Source organism: Pecten maximus, chromosome 11 (genome assembly GCF_902652985.1).
Source record: "Pecten maximus chromosome 11, xPecMax1.1, whole genome shotgun sequence".
NCBI lineage: Eukaryota > Metazoa > Mollusca > Bivalvia > Pectinida > Pectinidae > Pecten > Pecten maximus.
In genome coordinates, this window is record NC_047025.1 from 12,364,955 (window position 1) to 12,383,620 (window position 18,666).

Sequence of the window (18,666 nt, forward strand, 5' to 3'; positions counted from 1 at the left end):
ATGAAGTATTAGTAATGGTATGCGACCGTTTAAATGCTTGAACCAAAGGTATCAATTATAATTAATGTGGTACGAATAGGCTAAGGCATTTAAGCAACTAGTTATGCATTTAGGCTGACAATTCAGGTGTCTGCATGCGCTTAAATAAACAAAAGTACAACCCAGGTTCCAAAAATCAAAGGATCATCCAGATGTGACATACAGCCACACAGTAGTAAGAATATGTACAAATACAGCTTCAGCTTTTAACAATGTTCCACCATACTAACGTATACTGTTTGTTAAAGTAAATAAACTTAGATACTGCCAAAGTTTCCGAAAAGTAAAAGGTACTGAGTTTTAGGTCTCGTGTCCGAAAGTGGGTAGTGCTCGAACGGTGACGTCAGTAGAGCCGTCTGTTCGTAAAGATATTTGACCAATCTCTCTTCCAAATCGAATGAGTGCTGTTTAAATAGGGATTATGACGTAGATACCGCGACAGCGCCACGTCTCCCCATCACCTGACCAAAAGTTGACCCGTAGCTGGTAATCTGACCCGCGGTCGGGCTTCACCTCAACTCATGATTGTAACAGAGCGCATGATTAATTAAATATAAATCACTGCCTCCGCTAGGGATCGAACCCGGGACCTCTGGCTTACTAGTCTTACGCTCAACCGATCAAGCTAAAGAGAAGATCTCTCTAGCCGAGCGGTATATTGCGGCTAGTGTTTACCAGGGTTACATACTCCCCCTCCAGGAAAGAACTCGTCCTTGAGATTCCAGGGGTAACAGCGATGCTTTCGCAAGCAGCGATGAGTATCATTCCCGAGTCCCTACATGGGCGCCAATGTAACAGAGCGCATGATTAATTAAATATAAATCACTGCCTCCGCTAGGGATCGAACCCGGGACCTCTGGCTTACTAGTCTTACGCTCAACCGATCAAGCTAAAGAGAAGATCTCTCTAGCCGAGCGGTATATTGCGGCTAGTATTTACCAGGGTTACATACTCCCCCTCCAGGAAAGAACTCGTCCTCGAGTTTCCAGGGGTAACAGCGATGCTTTCGCAAGCAGCGATGAGTATCATTCCCGAGGCCCCACGTTGGGCGCCATTTGTAACCCTTCTAGCTCGGCGATACAACTCGACACGAGTTTATGGTTTCAATGTGTTTATTATCTATATATATATATGAACCTGCAATAAAAGATACGAAACTATCACTTAATATATATGTACAGGTGTAGTTTCGGTTTCTATTTATAGCATGGTATATTTAAAAATGCATTTAGACGGAGCTACTGTTATACAGTTATATGATTAGTATACAGGTACTTACCAGCGACCGGAGAGGAAGGCAATACTGTGACCATATAGAATATATCTATGCAGGAGCTCCGTCCTGCTTCGCAGCGAAGTGCTAAGTGCTAAGTGAATGGGACATACAGGGTAGACAGGGTGGTGATGTGTGCAGGTGGAATCACGTGCAACTCGCTCACGACACGATATACCCGTGGTGACACGGGTACATCCAAAACAGCACAAACAAGTGTGACTTAGTGCAATGAGTACACCCTGTTACATGATAATTAATTGAAATGGGATATACGATCTAATAATGTTATTCTTTATAGTTAACAAAAGGTCTTGTCATTCCCCGGGACATTGTCCACTTAGACTAGTACACAATACAACCACTTGGCGTTAGATTGCCAGTTGATATGCCTAACTTCCATCGGGTCCGCGGTAGCGTGGTTACAATACTACGGAATATGGTGACGCTCACCGTGCAGTTCTGACGTCACTTCTAGAGATGCTAGGAAGTTCGGATCTGTTTGGGCACCTCCAGTGGGATTACTCCAACAATGTTAGAGGTTTTACACGGCGAGATACTTTTGACAGGCGCCGTGTAACCTCTAACTGCCCATAGCTGATTTTCCCGATGCTGACGATGAAATTTTCAAAGTTCGTATATTGAAAAAAACATAGCGTGTCAACTTACATTTAAATGATCCACAGGGTCCAATATATATTTCTTTCCATAATCGAATGATTAAATGAGAATAATTTCGTAAAAAAACACAAATTATGAAGTTTTCTTCTTCCGAAGCGGAGCAGAGCTCAAGCAGACAATACTGTCGGTAGTGATAGTAGAAATACCACGTGATTTGTCGGTTAATACAAAAATGGATTACAATCTCTGTCCTACAAGCGGAATACAACAAAGTCCGTATCATTTCGCTCTGTTTGAAATAACGACACCTATTTTGCATCAACCTTTAGGCAGCCATTTTTAAAAACGACTAGAAAAGTGCTACAACGACATGGGCATGTATTTTGTGTGTTATACACCGTATTATACTATATATTTGTGTCTGTGACATACATATGGGATAAATATTGCATACATGATACGTAGACATCGTTGTAATGACCTGTCAACCTCTTAAGATTTTTTTTCAAGCATATTTAGTTCCGCCCGGATTTCGGGCGGAAACTGCATCAAATAATTAGTGCTTCGGAAATAAGAGGTCGCAGTCGGCAAAATAATATCCGATAGAAAAAGAGCCGACCAGCGGCCTCTTATGTTATAGGAGTACAGTGGGATGTGATAAACAGGAAAACCTGCTCATTCCGGCCAAACTTCCATCGGTGAACAATACACCGCAGGTCCGCGGTAGCGTGGTGACAATACTACGGAATATGGTGACGCTCACCGTGAAGTTCTGACGTCATGTCTAGCGCTGCTAGGAGGTTCGGATCTTTTTGGGCACCTCCAGTGGGATTTGATAAACAGGAAAACCTGCTCATTCTATCAGTGCTCAATTGATATCAATTATAAACCTCCATCATTTCGACCCAATCATACTGACCATGACTATCTTTGTTTCGCAAGTGTAACCACCAATATTTAATTATATATATATAATGATCATGTCAGGGTATCGGGCCGACCATCACTACGCCATTGAAACGTTCTTTTTTAAGAACGCCGGTGTGGCGCAGCGGTATAGGCTGCGGGTATTTCTGGCTAGGCGATTGGGTGCCGTAGATAGTGAGTTCGAGGCCCGGTCAGGGCACGAGTCAAAAAGTTGTCTTCCTTCGTCATTTGTGTTTCTAAGCTATATACAATGTATACAAATATATATATATATTTACATTTGGATGGCAAAGCTATGATATAAACAAACTAAACAAATTTGCAGTCTATGAGAGTATAACTGACACCCAAAGCGTGACACCATTCTATGCATAACTGACACCCAAATCGTGCATTCGGGTGTTATTCATACGCGACCGGATCCCCCCGAACTACTTGCAACCAATGTAAACAAATGGCATATTATCGGATAGAGTACGAGACCAGAAAACAAATTCTTAAAATGTAAAACGAAAATAAAGGTAAGAATGGTTAACAATCACAAAAATAGAAATAAAAAGAAGATTTAATAAACACATATGTTGACAGATATTTGTTCCGGGGCCAGAGTGGAAAATCATTACACACCACATTGTTTGCGCGCCACCGCCATCCAGTGTTTGAATGACAAAAATTTTGAAACCCGCCACATCATATTTATGTCAAATCATAAGAACGAGGCTTCTCTCCGGTCGTACAATAGAACGGTTTCTTCTTCACAAAAGAAAGCATCAAGTGGTGCATTACCGTGTCTAACGCATCCTAAACTTGAAACAGCCATGGTACCCGTCACAAGCAACGTTGTCGCTGAAGCTCATCTAACTCCCTCGGCCACGGTCACTTCTCTCATTGGTCGTATCCCTGACACCGGTGCTGTTGTAGCTACTATAAACTGTAATCAGGTTTCCATGCAATCAAAGAACATGTTTACATCTGGTTTTTTGGCGAATTCCACTTTCTCCCACTGCACATTCAACTTTCATAGCTAAACTCTGTCAATGCTGTCAGCCGTTGCGTGCGCGTGGTGACGGGTGAAATTTCCATCCGCATAATTGTTCCGGATGGTAAATTTAAAAAAAAAAATCCGAAATCGTTAACAAACTGAATAATTCATCCGTATATTCTGAAATACTGACTACCAATATCATTGATATTGTTATTAAAATATCTGATGATGTTTTCAGTATTTTTTTAATGATTTCCACGCACTATTTTTTTTATTTTTTTTTGCCAATCAGCACGTGAATCACAATAGGCTGTTCAATTTGTTGACCTCTGACAGTGGAAACGTCGGTAAAAGTCAGATTTCAAATTATAATGAAAATTAAAGTTGAAATCGAAAAGAAACTGATATAGAAAACGTAAATATAAGCATTAAACTGTCTTTTTATGGATTATATGGTCTATATAGATGCCAGAGCTTTGCAGACAATCATTTCATAATGCGCTAGCGCGCGCGCATTATGAAGATTGTCTGCAAAGCTCTGGCATCTATATAGACCATATAATCTATAAAAAGACAGTTTAATGCTTAAATATATCATATTTAAAGATAAAGAGTTACTCAATATAAATAAATACGATTACGCAATAATTACGTAATCAGGTCTATTATGTTAGATAGGTACTGCACTCCCCATCCTCTGTATGTTATGTTATGTTTTACAGATTCTTCAAGCGACAACATCATTACATTCCATGCCATCCTTGCACATGCGGTAACAGATCCACCACCAGAACAATTAATTTCGTTTGAAAAATCAATCGCAAATATTGGTGCCGATTTCAATACTAAAATCGGTGTATTTACCTGTGTTGAGAATGTTATTTACCGATTATTATGGATAATATCAGTTAGATGGGGTCAATACATCAGCCAATCCGTTGTTTCACCTGAACCAAGTCACTGAGAAAAAATGTATTTTTAGGTTTGTAGCTGTTTTCCTGAGTAAATAACATTCGAAATTGGTACTTTCTATATACGAGAATAACGATTGGGGCCCTGAGATTTAAAAAAAAATCAAAAATAGACGAATGAAGGGACGGAGTCACTAGTTATAATTTATAGTGAAATATTCAGTTGAGAGAGCCCTACAGGTCTGTAATTGTGTGGTAATATGATCAGCTATTAGTGGAGACAGCGTGGACTGACAACGATCACTGCATCAGCTATTACGATGTTGGCCTCAGGTGTTACATCTTTGCTAGCCAAGGCTTCTGATTACGTTACACTACACGAACGTTCGTGTAGTGTAACGTAATCAGAAGCCTTGGCTAGCGAAGATGCAGGTGTTACGGTCTAGGTAAGGGTTGCCACAGAACACGGCAGTGGAGCAGATATCTCCCCCTTTTAAATGTGTTATGTATTTTAATACACCGAGTTAAAATGATACGATCGTTTGTGTTCATTATGATACTCAAGACGAAATTCCATGTGATCGCTTTTTGTTCATCTCCGTGCGTCCTATGCCGTCTGACTAATCTATTAAACAATCAAATTCATTACAGAATGATTTATTTTTATTTTAAAAGGATTATATAATAATTTCAAAAAATATTCAGATAAACATGAGATATATTTTCTATTGTTAAGATATTTTCTTATATCAATATATAGATATTTATATATTTTCCATTATCGGTATATTTTCTAATATTAATATATTTTCTATTATCAATATATTTTTGACTATCAATATATTTTTGATTATCAATATATTGTCTATCATCATATGTTCTATAACAATATATTTTCCAATATTAACCATCTTACTATTATCAATATACTTTTGGGAGGCTTGGCGGTGTTTAACCTCCTCACGACAGTTAAAGTAATATAGATATGAAGTGAGTACTCACGGAACGAATTCAAAGTGAATAATATATAGGGTGTTATAATTTATAACAAGGCATGATATAAAAGATAACGGGCAGGTATATAAATACCTTTATATCTATATTATATCATATCCATGATATTAAAAACTAGTGTAAATAAATAAAGTTTCAGTTAATACATAGTCAAATGTTTATTTCCCTATGGGCTGGGTATCTAGGTAAACCTCACACTCTCCTTTATTGTTGGTGAAATATGCCAAACATGAAAAAATATTCTAAACACCAAAAGGTCATGAACCATTTCAATTTCAAGCCATCATTTATTAAGTTTATGTGTACGAACCTGTTCACCTGGTCTTGAATGTTAATATTTGTCTTTAAGCGTCTATTCATTGTGTTTTATCTATAGCTTTGCGTCACGGTGAGTGGGCCTAGTCAGCATGGAGTTAATTCCCTTTAATATCTATTATAAATCGAAAGAAGGAAGTAAACAAAGATAGTGTACAGCTCATACTGCCTGTTTACAAGGAAGTTATTATCTGGAATTCCAGTTATTAGTAATGATCCCGTGAACAAAGAACATTTCAATTCTTCACTTCGAAGGGGGAACGTCGATCGTGTTGAGAATGGCTGCTAAGGCTGGAACGGTAGCTTTCGGTTTGGCTGTACTGTGTTGCCTAGGTATCGTGACATCTGTAAACCCAGGATTCCAGGCCAGAATCACATCGGCGGGGCTCAATTACGGTAAGTATATTGATGAATATTGAAATTGTATATAGATATTAGAAATCATTATCCGTCCTGTTTTAATGGATCTTGTTATTGATTTTGCCGTTTCGAAGTGTAATGTATTCACCATAATATGTATAATCAGTAGGTTAGAATGTCATTATCCGTTCAGTTTCTATTTTTAAAATCATCAGTGGCTAAACTTCGTGATTATATATTACGTATTTATATATTGCGTAGTGATTGTATATACCTTCCTGTTTGATCACGTGATGGAGTGTTTATGTATAACTTATATGTATTACTAAAGTGCTTGTTAATAACTTTTATTTTACCTATATATTGTTTAATAAACTGATATTTTGTTGTCTGTTTTATTTCATAAATGTTTAGAATAAACCATATTTATTTCAAAATTTTTTACAATATATCATGCAAGCAATATAACAATACAATGAAATAGGATCCAGAAGCAAGCTGTTAAACTTATTTAAATATATTTCCTTAACAGAAATTATAGTGGATAACAGAGATTTGATTAGCAAAAATACAATACTCATAGAAAAATCTAACAGCATTATTTGATTACCTGAAAAGGAGATTAGAAGAAGAAAGAGAAAAATGGATAGGGAGAGCATTTGCCCGAGTCTAAATTCGTGCATGAGCTATTTCAGTTAAAAAATTTTAAACATTTTTAAAGCTGTGAAACTGATGCTTGTTGATACAAACCAATAGCACGTGACATAGTTCGAGCGTAAAGAGAAATAAATCAGAATGATGAAATTTGGAAGCAGAAATTATTATATCGGTGAAAATGGCTAAGGAAAACGTTAGGAGTTGAAAATAAAGTTTTGTACACAAATACATATATCTTTATTTTTGTTTCTTTAACTGTTCAAATGTAAAGTTCATATTTGTCTCAAACATTAAAATCACAGTTGATATCTAAGTGTTAATAACATTTATGTTTTCAATTTCTGCTTACATAAGGCATAATTCCAATCCGTTTCAGCCAACCAAATGGCCATTTCGCAACTGTCTGAGACTGTGAGAGGTCAGGATATTAATATACCACCTGGAAAGGCTGGCCGTGTCTCCTACGCCATAAAAGAGTATGTGGCACGATCATTCACGTTTTCTTAAATCGAACATTAACATTATTTTACTTATTTCTTATTTTAATCTTGTTTACCGCATTGGATTTGTAGATATATCATAAATGTTCATCAGACATATATATATATAATAAATCCTTTCATTACACCTGAAGAGCTTGCTCTTAAAGCATGTTGAAAGCGCTAGTGTGAATTTCTGGTTTGTGTTTTTTATTATTATTACTATGTATATCCATCACAAGGACATTATACATTTTTAATTATATATATATATATATATAGTTTGAAAAGAAATTAATTCACGTTTGTCACTTTCTCTTCCAGGGCCAAAATAACGGGGTTCTCGCCACCATCCCCAAGTTCACTCAAGCCGATTCCCGGATCTGGACTGCAATGGTCGGGAGCAAACATAGGAATTAGCATGTCCGCGGAGTTTAAATACTCTTACAAGATGAAGTAGGTGAAATGTTCTTTCTATTCATGTTTTAATTGTCGACCTGTAACACGATTACACTGAACGTAATCATAGGGAAATCAGTACAGGACGTTATCTGGCCATGGTAAAAATACGAACTGTCTCCTACCGACTGGCTAGGGAGACTTTCTTTTGAGCTTATTCAATTAAGCGTATATCAAGACGGGGGTCTCTGGTTCGATGCCTTATGGATTATCACAACTGTTATCATTAAGTAGAAAACACATTAGAATGACGGGATATGTGAATAGTCATTGAATTGTGTAATTTATTTTTTTCATTTTGAAATGCAATATTAACAGAAAAGTTGCATATGTGTAAATAAAGATAATTGAACATTTCTGATTAAAGTAAAGATTCACAAATTGCATTGATTAAACATAATATATAATATAGTTGTTAAACTATTGCGTTGTGGGATGTCTTGGAAATTCTTTTTTTTTTTTTTTTTTTATGTATTAGAATGTATTTTTCATGACAATTGTGAAACAAACTATCACGATATCTATATTTTGTTATTTTATCCTATTTTTAAACTAGGTTAAAACATAACTCCTTGAAAACTATATATTTACCATTCCCCAGGTTTATCAAGATTTCTGATCATGGCAGCTTCGATGTATCAGTGTCTCGAGTTTCCTTCAGTGTGCAGGCCATTTTTGGTAAGTTTGTTTTTATTTTGATTTTAAAAAACATACCCGCTATAATTACCATATACATACATGTACGGTACAAATCTTTTTAGTTATTGCTGGCGCTGATCAGTTTTGATGTTATAAATTATGTTGAAGATGATACAAAAAAACAAGAGAATACCGACATAATAACGACACCGAAACTCTTAACTGATCAGTAAATCAAGGGCAATATACGAACAAACATGATTTATATGGGGAGCTTAAAAAGAACAAAGGAGAATGAAACCAGGTGTTCGGAAAGGGTAAACGTCTTCTGCTTCATCGACGAAACACAGCATACAGATCTACGTCAAATCTGGGTTAAGTCACAAGAATTTACCTAATACATTATGTTTTATAATGTAAATTTCTTAAAAACAGCATGTTTTGCAGATCTTGTAGATATTTCCATGTTTGTGTTTTAGGAAAGGACACAAATGGACGACCGAGCATCAGAGCAGGACCGTGTACTAGCGATATAGGCAGTCTCACTCTCCATTTCAAAGGGAGAATGGGTTGGTTATACAATCTTCTTCGAGGACCCATCGAGGGAAAACTTAAAGGTCTCCTCAAAAATAAGGTTGGTTTTCGAGGAAATCATATACGTGAATTTTACTTAGGGCAAAAGAAACCAATAATTGAGAAAAACTTTGACCCGTGTGGTACAAGCATTATCGAACACTCTACCTAAAAAATCAGTATTAACAAGTGATGACTTATTATTTATAGTTGCGGTGAGTACAAAAATGATACCTTTATCAAGACACACACAAATATAACTAAACCTCAGATATCAATTGGGTGTTGATACATGTTAGTGTGGAAATTTATAGGGGAAGTTAGGATAATGAAAGTAAGGAAAGGTTCATTAACTACATAGTGTTTTATATTTCCTATTTGTTTTGATAATGGATGATTTTATATTCATCTGGTATTACCATTCACAAGACTTTAAACGTGGTTTGAATGACATGCTGCTCTTTTTCATACAATAAATTGATATTTATGCTACGACATTTATGTATTACAAATCATTATCGAAAGGTAGACCTCATATCAAGAGCAGATGACAATGTTTTATTATAGTATATATTGTGTATATATTAGATAATTAATTAATGGAGTTGATATTCATGTATCAAAGAAATTGTGTTGTACTGCTTATTGATATTTTCCTTATTATTTTAAGCTGTGCGATCTCATTGGGCAGTCAATCAATAAGGATGGCGAGAAGTCTTTGTCCAAGTTGAAAGGTAAAATAAACCTCGTTTTCTGTTTTAGATAGTGTGATATTCGAAATAGGTTCGATTTTACATGCGTTTAAGGTAACCTAATGTGATTGTCTTTTGTCCGGCGTGGTCCATAGTCTGTCGTCCATCGTGCGTCGTAAACAACGTTTTCAACGCCTTATCAATAACCAAGAGACCAAGGTTCATGATATTTAACCAGTAGTTGTTGTAGTAAATTGCTTCTAAGTTGCAAATGATTGATCTTGATTTACTTTAGGTGCTACCTAATTGAAATGAATCACTTTGAACTACTTTCAACAGCACAAATAATTTCTGAAATATTCAAATGAGTTCTTATCAATAAAAAGGGGGCAAGATATTTGATGTTTTGGCATGTAACATGTTGGGATGCAGGTGTAAATGAATGACCTTGACTTATATCCAGATCACTGGTGTGGAATTTCTTTAAAACAATTAAACAAACAGTTTTGAAAACTTAAAAGGGTGATGGCATTTAGCTACAGGTATGCTGGGATAAATGGCTGCCAACCAAATGCACTGATGATCAAATAATTGACCTTGCTACATTTTTCAATGTCATTGAAGTCAAAAGTGTTTGACTTCAAACCCACTTGCCGGGATGAAGGGTTAGAAAGTGGTATACTGTGGTCTACAAAGTTGTTAAAATGAATGACCTTGACCTGTTTCCAAGGTCAAGTAGGTCAAATAGGTTCGAATCTTTTAACGACTTCTTTATATTGAAGGGCTACCAAAGGTGTTTAAATGAATGACCTTGATAAACTTTCACTGTCACAGGGGTCAAATGTGTGTGTAAACATTTAAAAACTTTTCAATGAATTAGAGACCTAGGAGCATGATACATCAATGACCTAGGGTCATGTTATTGGAACAAAGGAATGCTTTGAAGGACTGAAAAGTTTGGTTTGCTCATTTGAATGGCCTTGACCTACATTCAAGGTTACATTTGGTCAAATTGGTTAAATCCTTGATTTAAAAACAAAACATCAATCATCAGTATATATTTAAGAACCGTCAGGGTCCACGGGCCTTTTGTTATTATTGTTACAGTCTGATATTCGAGGAAACAGGTTTATATGAAATTATAAAAAATAAATCTTTTGCTCAACGACTCTCCAATTTTTGAAGGAAACAATAGACGTAACATCATGTAATTATGAGTCAACCTGATAACAAAAGAAGTCTTTTTCATGTCGCAGATTCGGTCATATTAAAACAAAATGTCTCAATAAAATAGATTATGCCACGGTGTCATGGTGTTAAGACACTGATAACAGAATAAATATAAGACACACATGAAACTAAGCCCTTCATGATCAGATAACTACAGTTCAACGTGAAATATTTATATTCTAGTTACTGTGGGTATTGGGAAACTGTTCCAGCTGGACTACACTCTTACAGATCCACCGAAGTTTACTTCTAACTTCATGGAAACTTATCACAAGGTAAATAGTCCTCTTCATCGGTTTCCTTTTTGTATGGTGCTGACAAATCTATGTAAAACCGTTACAACACCTATATACCTTCTGTTCACTTAGACTTGTTTTGAAAACGAAAACTGCCTTTCTGATACATAAGTCAGGGCACTCATGCGCTACCAAATACTCATTTTCTATCTCTGGCCGATCTGGTCGATCTGCACTGTACATTTGCGCGATATCTGGCACAAAGTGGAGTTATGAATAATATGCCGCTAAATCTTAACATCTTTCAAATGCATAACCCGGAAGGGATGTAATCTAGCAAAATTGAAGTTATTTGTCAGAAAAATACATACATTCATTTCCCGAATGTAATATTTGCAGCATAAATTTCTCTCGTCTTGGTCTCAATTGATATCAGCAATTTTATCTTAAAAACGCGAACAGGTAACTCATAACATTGTACTTGTGGTTATTTTTCATACGGCGGGATCTTATTCCAAATACAACTTTACTTACTTTTAACAATATTACTTTCCATACAAAGGTTAAGATGGCAGCGTAATGACATAGTTGTCAGATAGAATATATTTCGAATTATGCCTTTTAAGGGTGAAATTGACTGGAAGTCTGCGCCTGCCCCGCCCCCTTTCGAGGCCCCGCCCCTCCCTCCATGGGACGACACGAGCCGGATGATGTATGTTTGGGTGTCCGACTTTATGATGAACAGTTTGTTGTATCAGGCCCAGCATCACAATTTCCTTGCATACAATCTCACAGCACAGGACGTATGTATATTCAATAATTACTATGTAATAACATTGTCATGAACATTTGATAATCAAATACCTATGCTTCGTAACAAAAGTATATCGAAAAAGGACCTACCATAAAAATTAAGTCTAAACATTAATCATGTATCAAAGATATTGATTCCTTCAGAATTTCGCCATTTTGGTTCCTGGCATCAATAAAGAATCTTACATCATTAAAGAAAAATTTATTTGAATATGCTATACACTTGCTCGTCTTTAAAATCAATTACATCAATATGAATTTATAATTCAGCTTCCAGAAAGCCAACGGGGAGTTTTGAACACAACATGTACCAGCTCACTGTGTATTGGGAATTTCATCCCGGCGGTCTGTACCATCTACTAAAGTCTTATTCTTTATTATAGAGATATTTTGTTAAATTTCCTGATTTCATTGAAAGAACCAAAGCTATTTATCATCTCATATTTCCCAATACACACGCAATATATTAGCATGTTTTGACAGTTTATGATGAAATCAATTGTGTTTCGTCCAATTTGTCTCTATAGTTTAACTACATAGATTTTTATAAAAAGCGTGTCCTTTGAGGATAAAACCCTTTACACTGCATTGCAATATATAAGTAGGATATTTCAGAATTAGCATCCCGAGTGTTTTATCATTGCCTTGAAAAAAATCAATTTAACAAATTTGATAAATTCTGATTGGTATATTCAAAGTTTTTATTTTCCTTCTTAACGGGTTCAGTTTGCTTCAGACCGGATAGAAATCATAAAAATAATATATTGTTATTGCAGCTTCAGACAAAGTACCCTAACTGCCAATTAGAGCTACTAATGAGAAGTTCTAAGACTCCAGAGATTGCAGTTGTCAATAATTCCATAGAAACCAAGATGTTTGGATCAATTGCCCTATATGCCCAACCCGTAGGGACTTCGTCCACTCTCTATTTCAAATCGGGTGATCTGGATAAAAATCTGCGCAATGAACGGGGCTCTTCAAGTAGAACAGTGAATTCCAGAAACTACATACTCACAATGAATGCGGTGAGTATGCTATTCAGTTTTCATTGGTTAAGTTAATCAATTTTGGAACAATTAGAGAATCCAATTGTAAACCAAACCGTAATTATAGCTATACAAAGTTCAAAGGAAAATATAAAGATATGAATATTTGAAAACTTATGAATGAGACCGTTGAAAAAGTTAAATAAGAATTCGGACCAGACATTCCTGGAAGGCACGTGTCTTCCGTTTCGTTAAGGACACTGCAATTTAAATTCAAGTGAAATCCAGGACGTGCAATTTTCAATGAGACCTCAGTACGCAACAAATGAATTGGCATGCATATCTTCGAGTATCGATCAATTCTAATTTCAGATTTTGTTTTAATTTCAAGAATAAATGTAGATCTTGTATTATCTACCATAAAACATTTAATTCTTTTTAAACACTATGGTGACAAAAATGACGCCATGTAGCCGTATTCAACCCCTGAACTGATTAGATTAGATATTACATTTATCAATTACGCAATTAAGATGTTCACTACAGTTCGAAGGCGAAGGCTCAACAAACTTAGCATGTGTCTATTGTATTTTTATGTTACATCTGTGCGACAATATTTCCTTTTGTAAAATGACTGAAATATCAGTGTACGAATATTGTTTAGATACGAATGTTTCATGCGTAGTTATACAGTAAATGCACTACGCAGACTAAACGCAATATACAGATGTGTGCACGTGATCGTAAATAACGAACTCGTGATCTTCTCAAGCACTTCCTGTATACGATGATGATTATTGTGTAAGTGATTTAATAAACCAAACATTTCCTTGTGACCTATTGACTTTGGTCTTATGATTTCTTTATACCGTTAACACACGACAAGGGTGTAAATGATTAAAGATGTTTCCTTATTGAATCATATACTTCCTTTATCGATTAAAAAGTCAGGTTTGACATCTGGTACACTAATTGTGAAAGATAAAAAGAAACGAATCTATCCTGAACTGAAACAATACTGACAACCATTAGTGAGTCATTCAGGAAGTTACGCCAGTAGTTAAGGAACGCCATTCAACTTGTTATATAAAGACAACCGGTTTCTTTTTTATCTCCCCAGCAAAAGGAAGAGTTATTGAGTAGTGTAGTCCAATGTCAAAGACGTCATTTGCTATAGCGGAAATGATTATATGATTTTTTTTAAATCAACAAAACAACCATTTTTGACTCAAGCCGCGAATATATAATCAATCGAAAAACATTATTTTTTAATTTTTCCTCGCTACCGAAATGTTAATTTGAATAGCAATTAAGCCTTATTTTTAAAGAAAAAAACTGCAGATATAGTTTACTTTCGATGAGCTACGATTAAAAAAAATGGGGGTTTTTTTTGGACAATTTTTAATGATGTAAATCTTTCTCTGTCAATTTCTCGTTCATTGTACATACTTTTCGCGAAATATGCAGGGTAATATAAAGGTTTATTTACATGAATGGAAATATGATACCTGAGGACAAGTGCTATCAACCGATTGATAGCTTAGGTCCATATTGATTTCAGTTTCCTTTGGAAACTGTTTGAAGTAGTTTTTTGCTAACATTTTCGTGTTCTGTTTTGTTGGGTTTTTTTCGTGCAGACTATGCATATTTTATTCCTATTTTCCACTCGCTTAATCGATATTGAGTCAGAATTATAACTCCATTTACACGATGGTATTGTCTTTTGTCTACGAAGACGATTACTGTTTTGGACATTCCATAATAGACTTATGACATTGGTGTGATATTTGAATGACATTGATCTTAAAGTGGTAAAGCATTTGTATGATATTTGTATTTTATACTTGTAGAACATGACTATGACAGGCCAGATAAGCGTTGATGAGCAGGTGATGCACTTCAAGGTCACCAACATGACGTGAGTTTCCCTGACAACAAATTTCGATCCCATTGTTATAACATTTCAATGATATACCTCTCCTATCCGATAAAATGTAATTTTAGATTGCAGCTTAACTAAATCAAGTGACACTGACACTGGTATAGTGAATTATATTCGTCATCACTTTAGTATTTTTAAGCGCAATCAAAACTCAAGCTCTAATTATGCTTAACGATATGGCCGTTTATGATTTACTTATGGTCGACTTTTCAGTATCACGGTTTCCATGCAAAACTCCGCTGTTCCCAATGTGTCTGTAAGTATCCTTGAGAATATATTGATGTTATTGTAAACTTTAGCGGCAGTTAAATTTTCTCACTTTTCGCGCTGTGCGCATTCGCTCATTACAAATTCGTCATACTGTTTTCTTCGGGTATGAATTATGAACCAATTCATCATTGAGTTCATTCCTTTCCCACATCTACCCTAGTATAACTTGGGTCCTTTTGCTCAGTGCTGGTATTTTAATTTGAGACTCGAAAAGCTCATAATTTGTTTGACATTGTTTCGGCTTTGGGAAGGGGTGTTTTGTATCGAAAGGTAAATTCCCGGTTGATGCATGTGACCAATTGTTCCCGTAGTTCTGAAAGCACTTGGTCTTTGGTTGCGCCCCTTTAACAATGCCTGTCTCGGGACAGTTGGGGATCTTTAGAGCTGGTAAAATTCGTTGTCAAGCCTTCCTCGTGATTATTTTTTTTCTTTTTACATACCCTTAGGCCAGTTCAACATTCACTAGAGAAATGTTATGGGTATTACCCCATGGTCTCCTACCGTATTGTCCAAGAGGCAAGCCATATTCACATTTTCCCCATTTGTAATTTTTGATCGGATCTATTGGTGATCATCTATGAAATCATTCTCTACACTGACAATTGGTTGGGGGGGGGGGGGGGGGGGGGGGGGGGGGGGGGGGGGGGGCTAGGCATGCCTCGTTTCGATGGCTCCATTACTACACTTGCATCAGCATGCCCTGTATCCAGGTAGATATCTTACTCGTCCTAAACCTGCACTGCGTTCACGATATTTAAAGCAGTTATTAATAACATTATCAACGTTGTCGGTGCATGACGATTTTCTTAAGGAATTGCTCATTTGAAGACAAAGACGAATGCGTTTTGTGGTTATCATTGTATTTGCTTGTCTCTAGGAATATCTTATGTAATTTTGTAAAGAGAAAATGTTGCATTTCATTTATGTCAGGACAAAGCATTAAACTTCCTCATCAAGTATGCTGTGAAAAAGTTCATCCAACCCAGTATTGATGGTATGGTGATTTTATAATACGCTTTCATAATAAAGAGTACATGTATATATTTGTAATAAACAATCTATCTAACGAATTACCTGTTATTTTACAAAACATAATGATGATATGTAATTTAAATAAAATTGCAAGTTTTCATTTTATCATATATTGAATACCCTATTGTCATCATGAAAACAATCATTATATATATTGTGCTTGATAAAGCAATTGTTCGATCCTCCATTTTCATTAGTTATAGTTTTATAAAAAAAAAAGAAAAAAGTATACGAATTTTTTGTAAGCATATTGTACATGATATGAACATGACATTATGAAAATAACTGAGGTTAACAATAGATGCTATATTCATACACTAATGCATCACTTTTTTAAACCGTTATAACGTACTAATCCCATTTACTTCCAATCAGGTCTCGGCAAGGCAGGAATCCCTCTACCACTCGGAAAGGCGACTTTGACAAATGTCAAAGTAGTTCTTATGAAGGTATGTGTAATGAAAATTATCTAAATCTTTCAAAGTAACAATGTATAGAGTAAGTAGTTTAAACCTGATGTGTTATGCATATATAGACGCATGATTATACTTTCAGTACACCCATCCCTTATACAGCAATATTAAAGATTTGCTTCTCTGATAAATCTCGTCTATTTAAGGGACATTGGAAGGCCGTAGAGTCAGGCATGCACTATACCGCAGAATGCTTATCGTATGAAGCATCTTTAAAGAGAATCCCATTTTGATCGGGGGTTTTCTTCTGTGTCTTCTATTTCGAAGACATTGCAGAGTCAAAATTTCATATTTGATCTGCTTCCCCAGTTGCAACACTTACTGCCTTCATGTTTTTTTTTATTATTTTTCCTGTGTTCATTTTCCCTCCTTTTCTATCTTTCCCCTTTCCTTTCTTTTTCTTCCTTTTTCATTCTGTCCTATTTTGCTCTTTCTTTTCAGCTTTCGTGCCTTTCCTTCCTCTTCCTCTTTCTTTCTTATTTCTTGCTTTCTTCTTTTATTTCTTTATGACTCTTTTTATTTCTCTCCTACCATTTCCTTTCAATTCATTTCCTTTCTTTTATATTTCCCGTTCTTACTTGTCTTTTTCCTACATTTTATTTTCTTCCATTGGTTTCTCCTTCACAACAGAAGACTGCTGTTTTCATGATGTTAAAATCCGCACAGACAGACATTATACCAGTTACATATGTGTCTCATTGTCCACAAATGTAATGTACATTGTTATTTCACGTCAGTTATAAGATATTTTTCTGATAGCTATGTAGCTTTATTTACCTGGGCGTTTATACGTATTATACGTATAATTCTTATACTGTATCCGTTCTATATTGTACAATGAAGAATTGGGGGTCTTCCTTTTGACTACATTTACTTTGAAGAAAATTTGCATTGATATGTTCTTTAGTATATGTAGCATGTATCATGTGTAATATAAGATGCGTTCTTTATGTTGTAGCATGCTTTCGTCATCGCAACGGACGTGATCTATCATCCCTGACGCCGAAAATTGAATCTGTGATAGGATCGTTGATATCCATCCAAACTCACTTTTGATACAACATCTATGTATGATCTGTCGGTCCAAGTCCATCATCGATAGAAGAAAGAGAGAAAATGTCAAATGAATCTTTTTGACCATCATATATAATATTAAATTTTAATATACATTTATATATATGTAAAAATATACCTCCTCTCGGAGCCAGGGTCATATACTTAGGTTTCATTGCTTCTTGCACGTATCTTGTGTATCTCATTGTGCTTATAAACGGCATTTGTCGACATTTTTGTGTTAATGGTATATTTACCTTGTATATTTTCTTTGTTTTCCCAAACAATATCGTACCTAGCACGGTACGGAAAACGTTATTGTATAGTAGCTAACTATACTTTTTTTACTGTGGTACATTTTGGTATATTGTTTTTCTTAATTTTCGATTATCTCTAGTTGTACGTTTTTCACATTTTATGAAATATATACTTTGTCCATATATATATATTTTTTTGGAAGTGTGTTTCTAATTTTAAATTTGTCGTATTCTATTAACATTCTTTTATATTTGATATCAATTCTTTTTTTGAAATCAATAATTCAAGATCCAAGCAATTTATTCATGATAGTTTTGAGCTCGTCGACTTTGACGAAAATCACAGTTCTTTGCTTAATATGATGTACTAGCTGATTCATGTAGTACACAGTAACAGCAATAATAAATATATTTTAAGAAAATCACATGA

General features: G+C 35.4%; 1 protein-coding gene across 1 annotated transcript; it reads left to right on the forward strand.

Annotated features, from left to right (window-relative positions):
• The first annotated feature begins 6,205 nt into the window (after positions 1 to 6,205).
• LOC117337780 (lipopolysaccharide-binding protein-like) lies at positions 6,206 to 18,658 on the forward strand. Its single transcript, XM_033898894.1, has 15 exons — positions 6,206 to 6,481; positions 7,479 to 7,578; positions 7,906 to 8,037; positions 8,642 to 8,718; positions 9,159 to 9,313; positions 9,923 to 9,986; positions 11,358 to 11,449; positions 12,037 to 12,213; positions 12,494 to 12,568; positions 13,000 to 13,248; positions 15,060 to 15,127; positions 15,365 to 15,407; positions 16,352 to 16,415; positions 16,829 to 16,902; positions 17,885 to 18,658. The coding sequence occupies exons 1-15, from the start codon at positions 6,364 to 6,366 to the stop codon at positions 17,924 to 17,926; spliced, it is 1,530 nt and encodes a 509-aa protein (XP_033754785.1). The 5' UTR covers positions 6,206 to 6,363; the 3' UTR covers positions 17,927 to 18,658.
• The last annotated feature ends 8 nt before the right edge of the window (positions 18,659 to 18,666 follow it).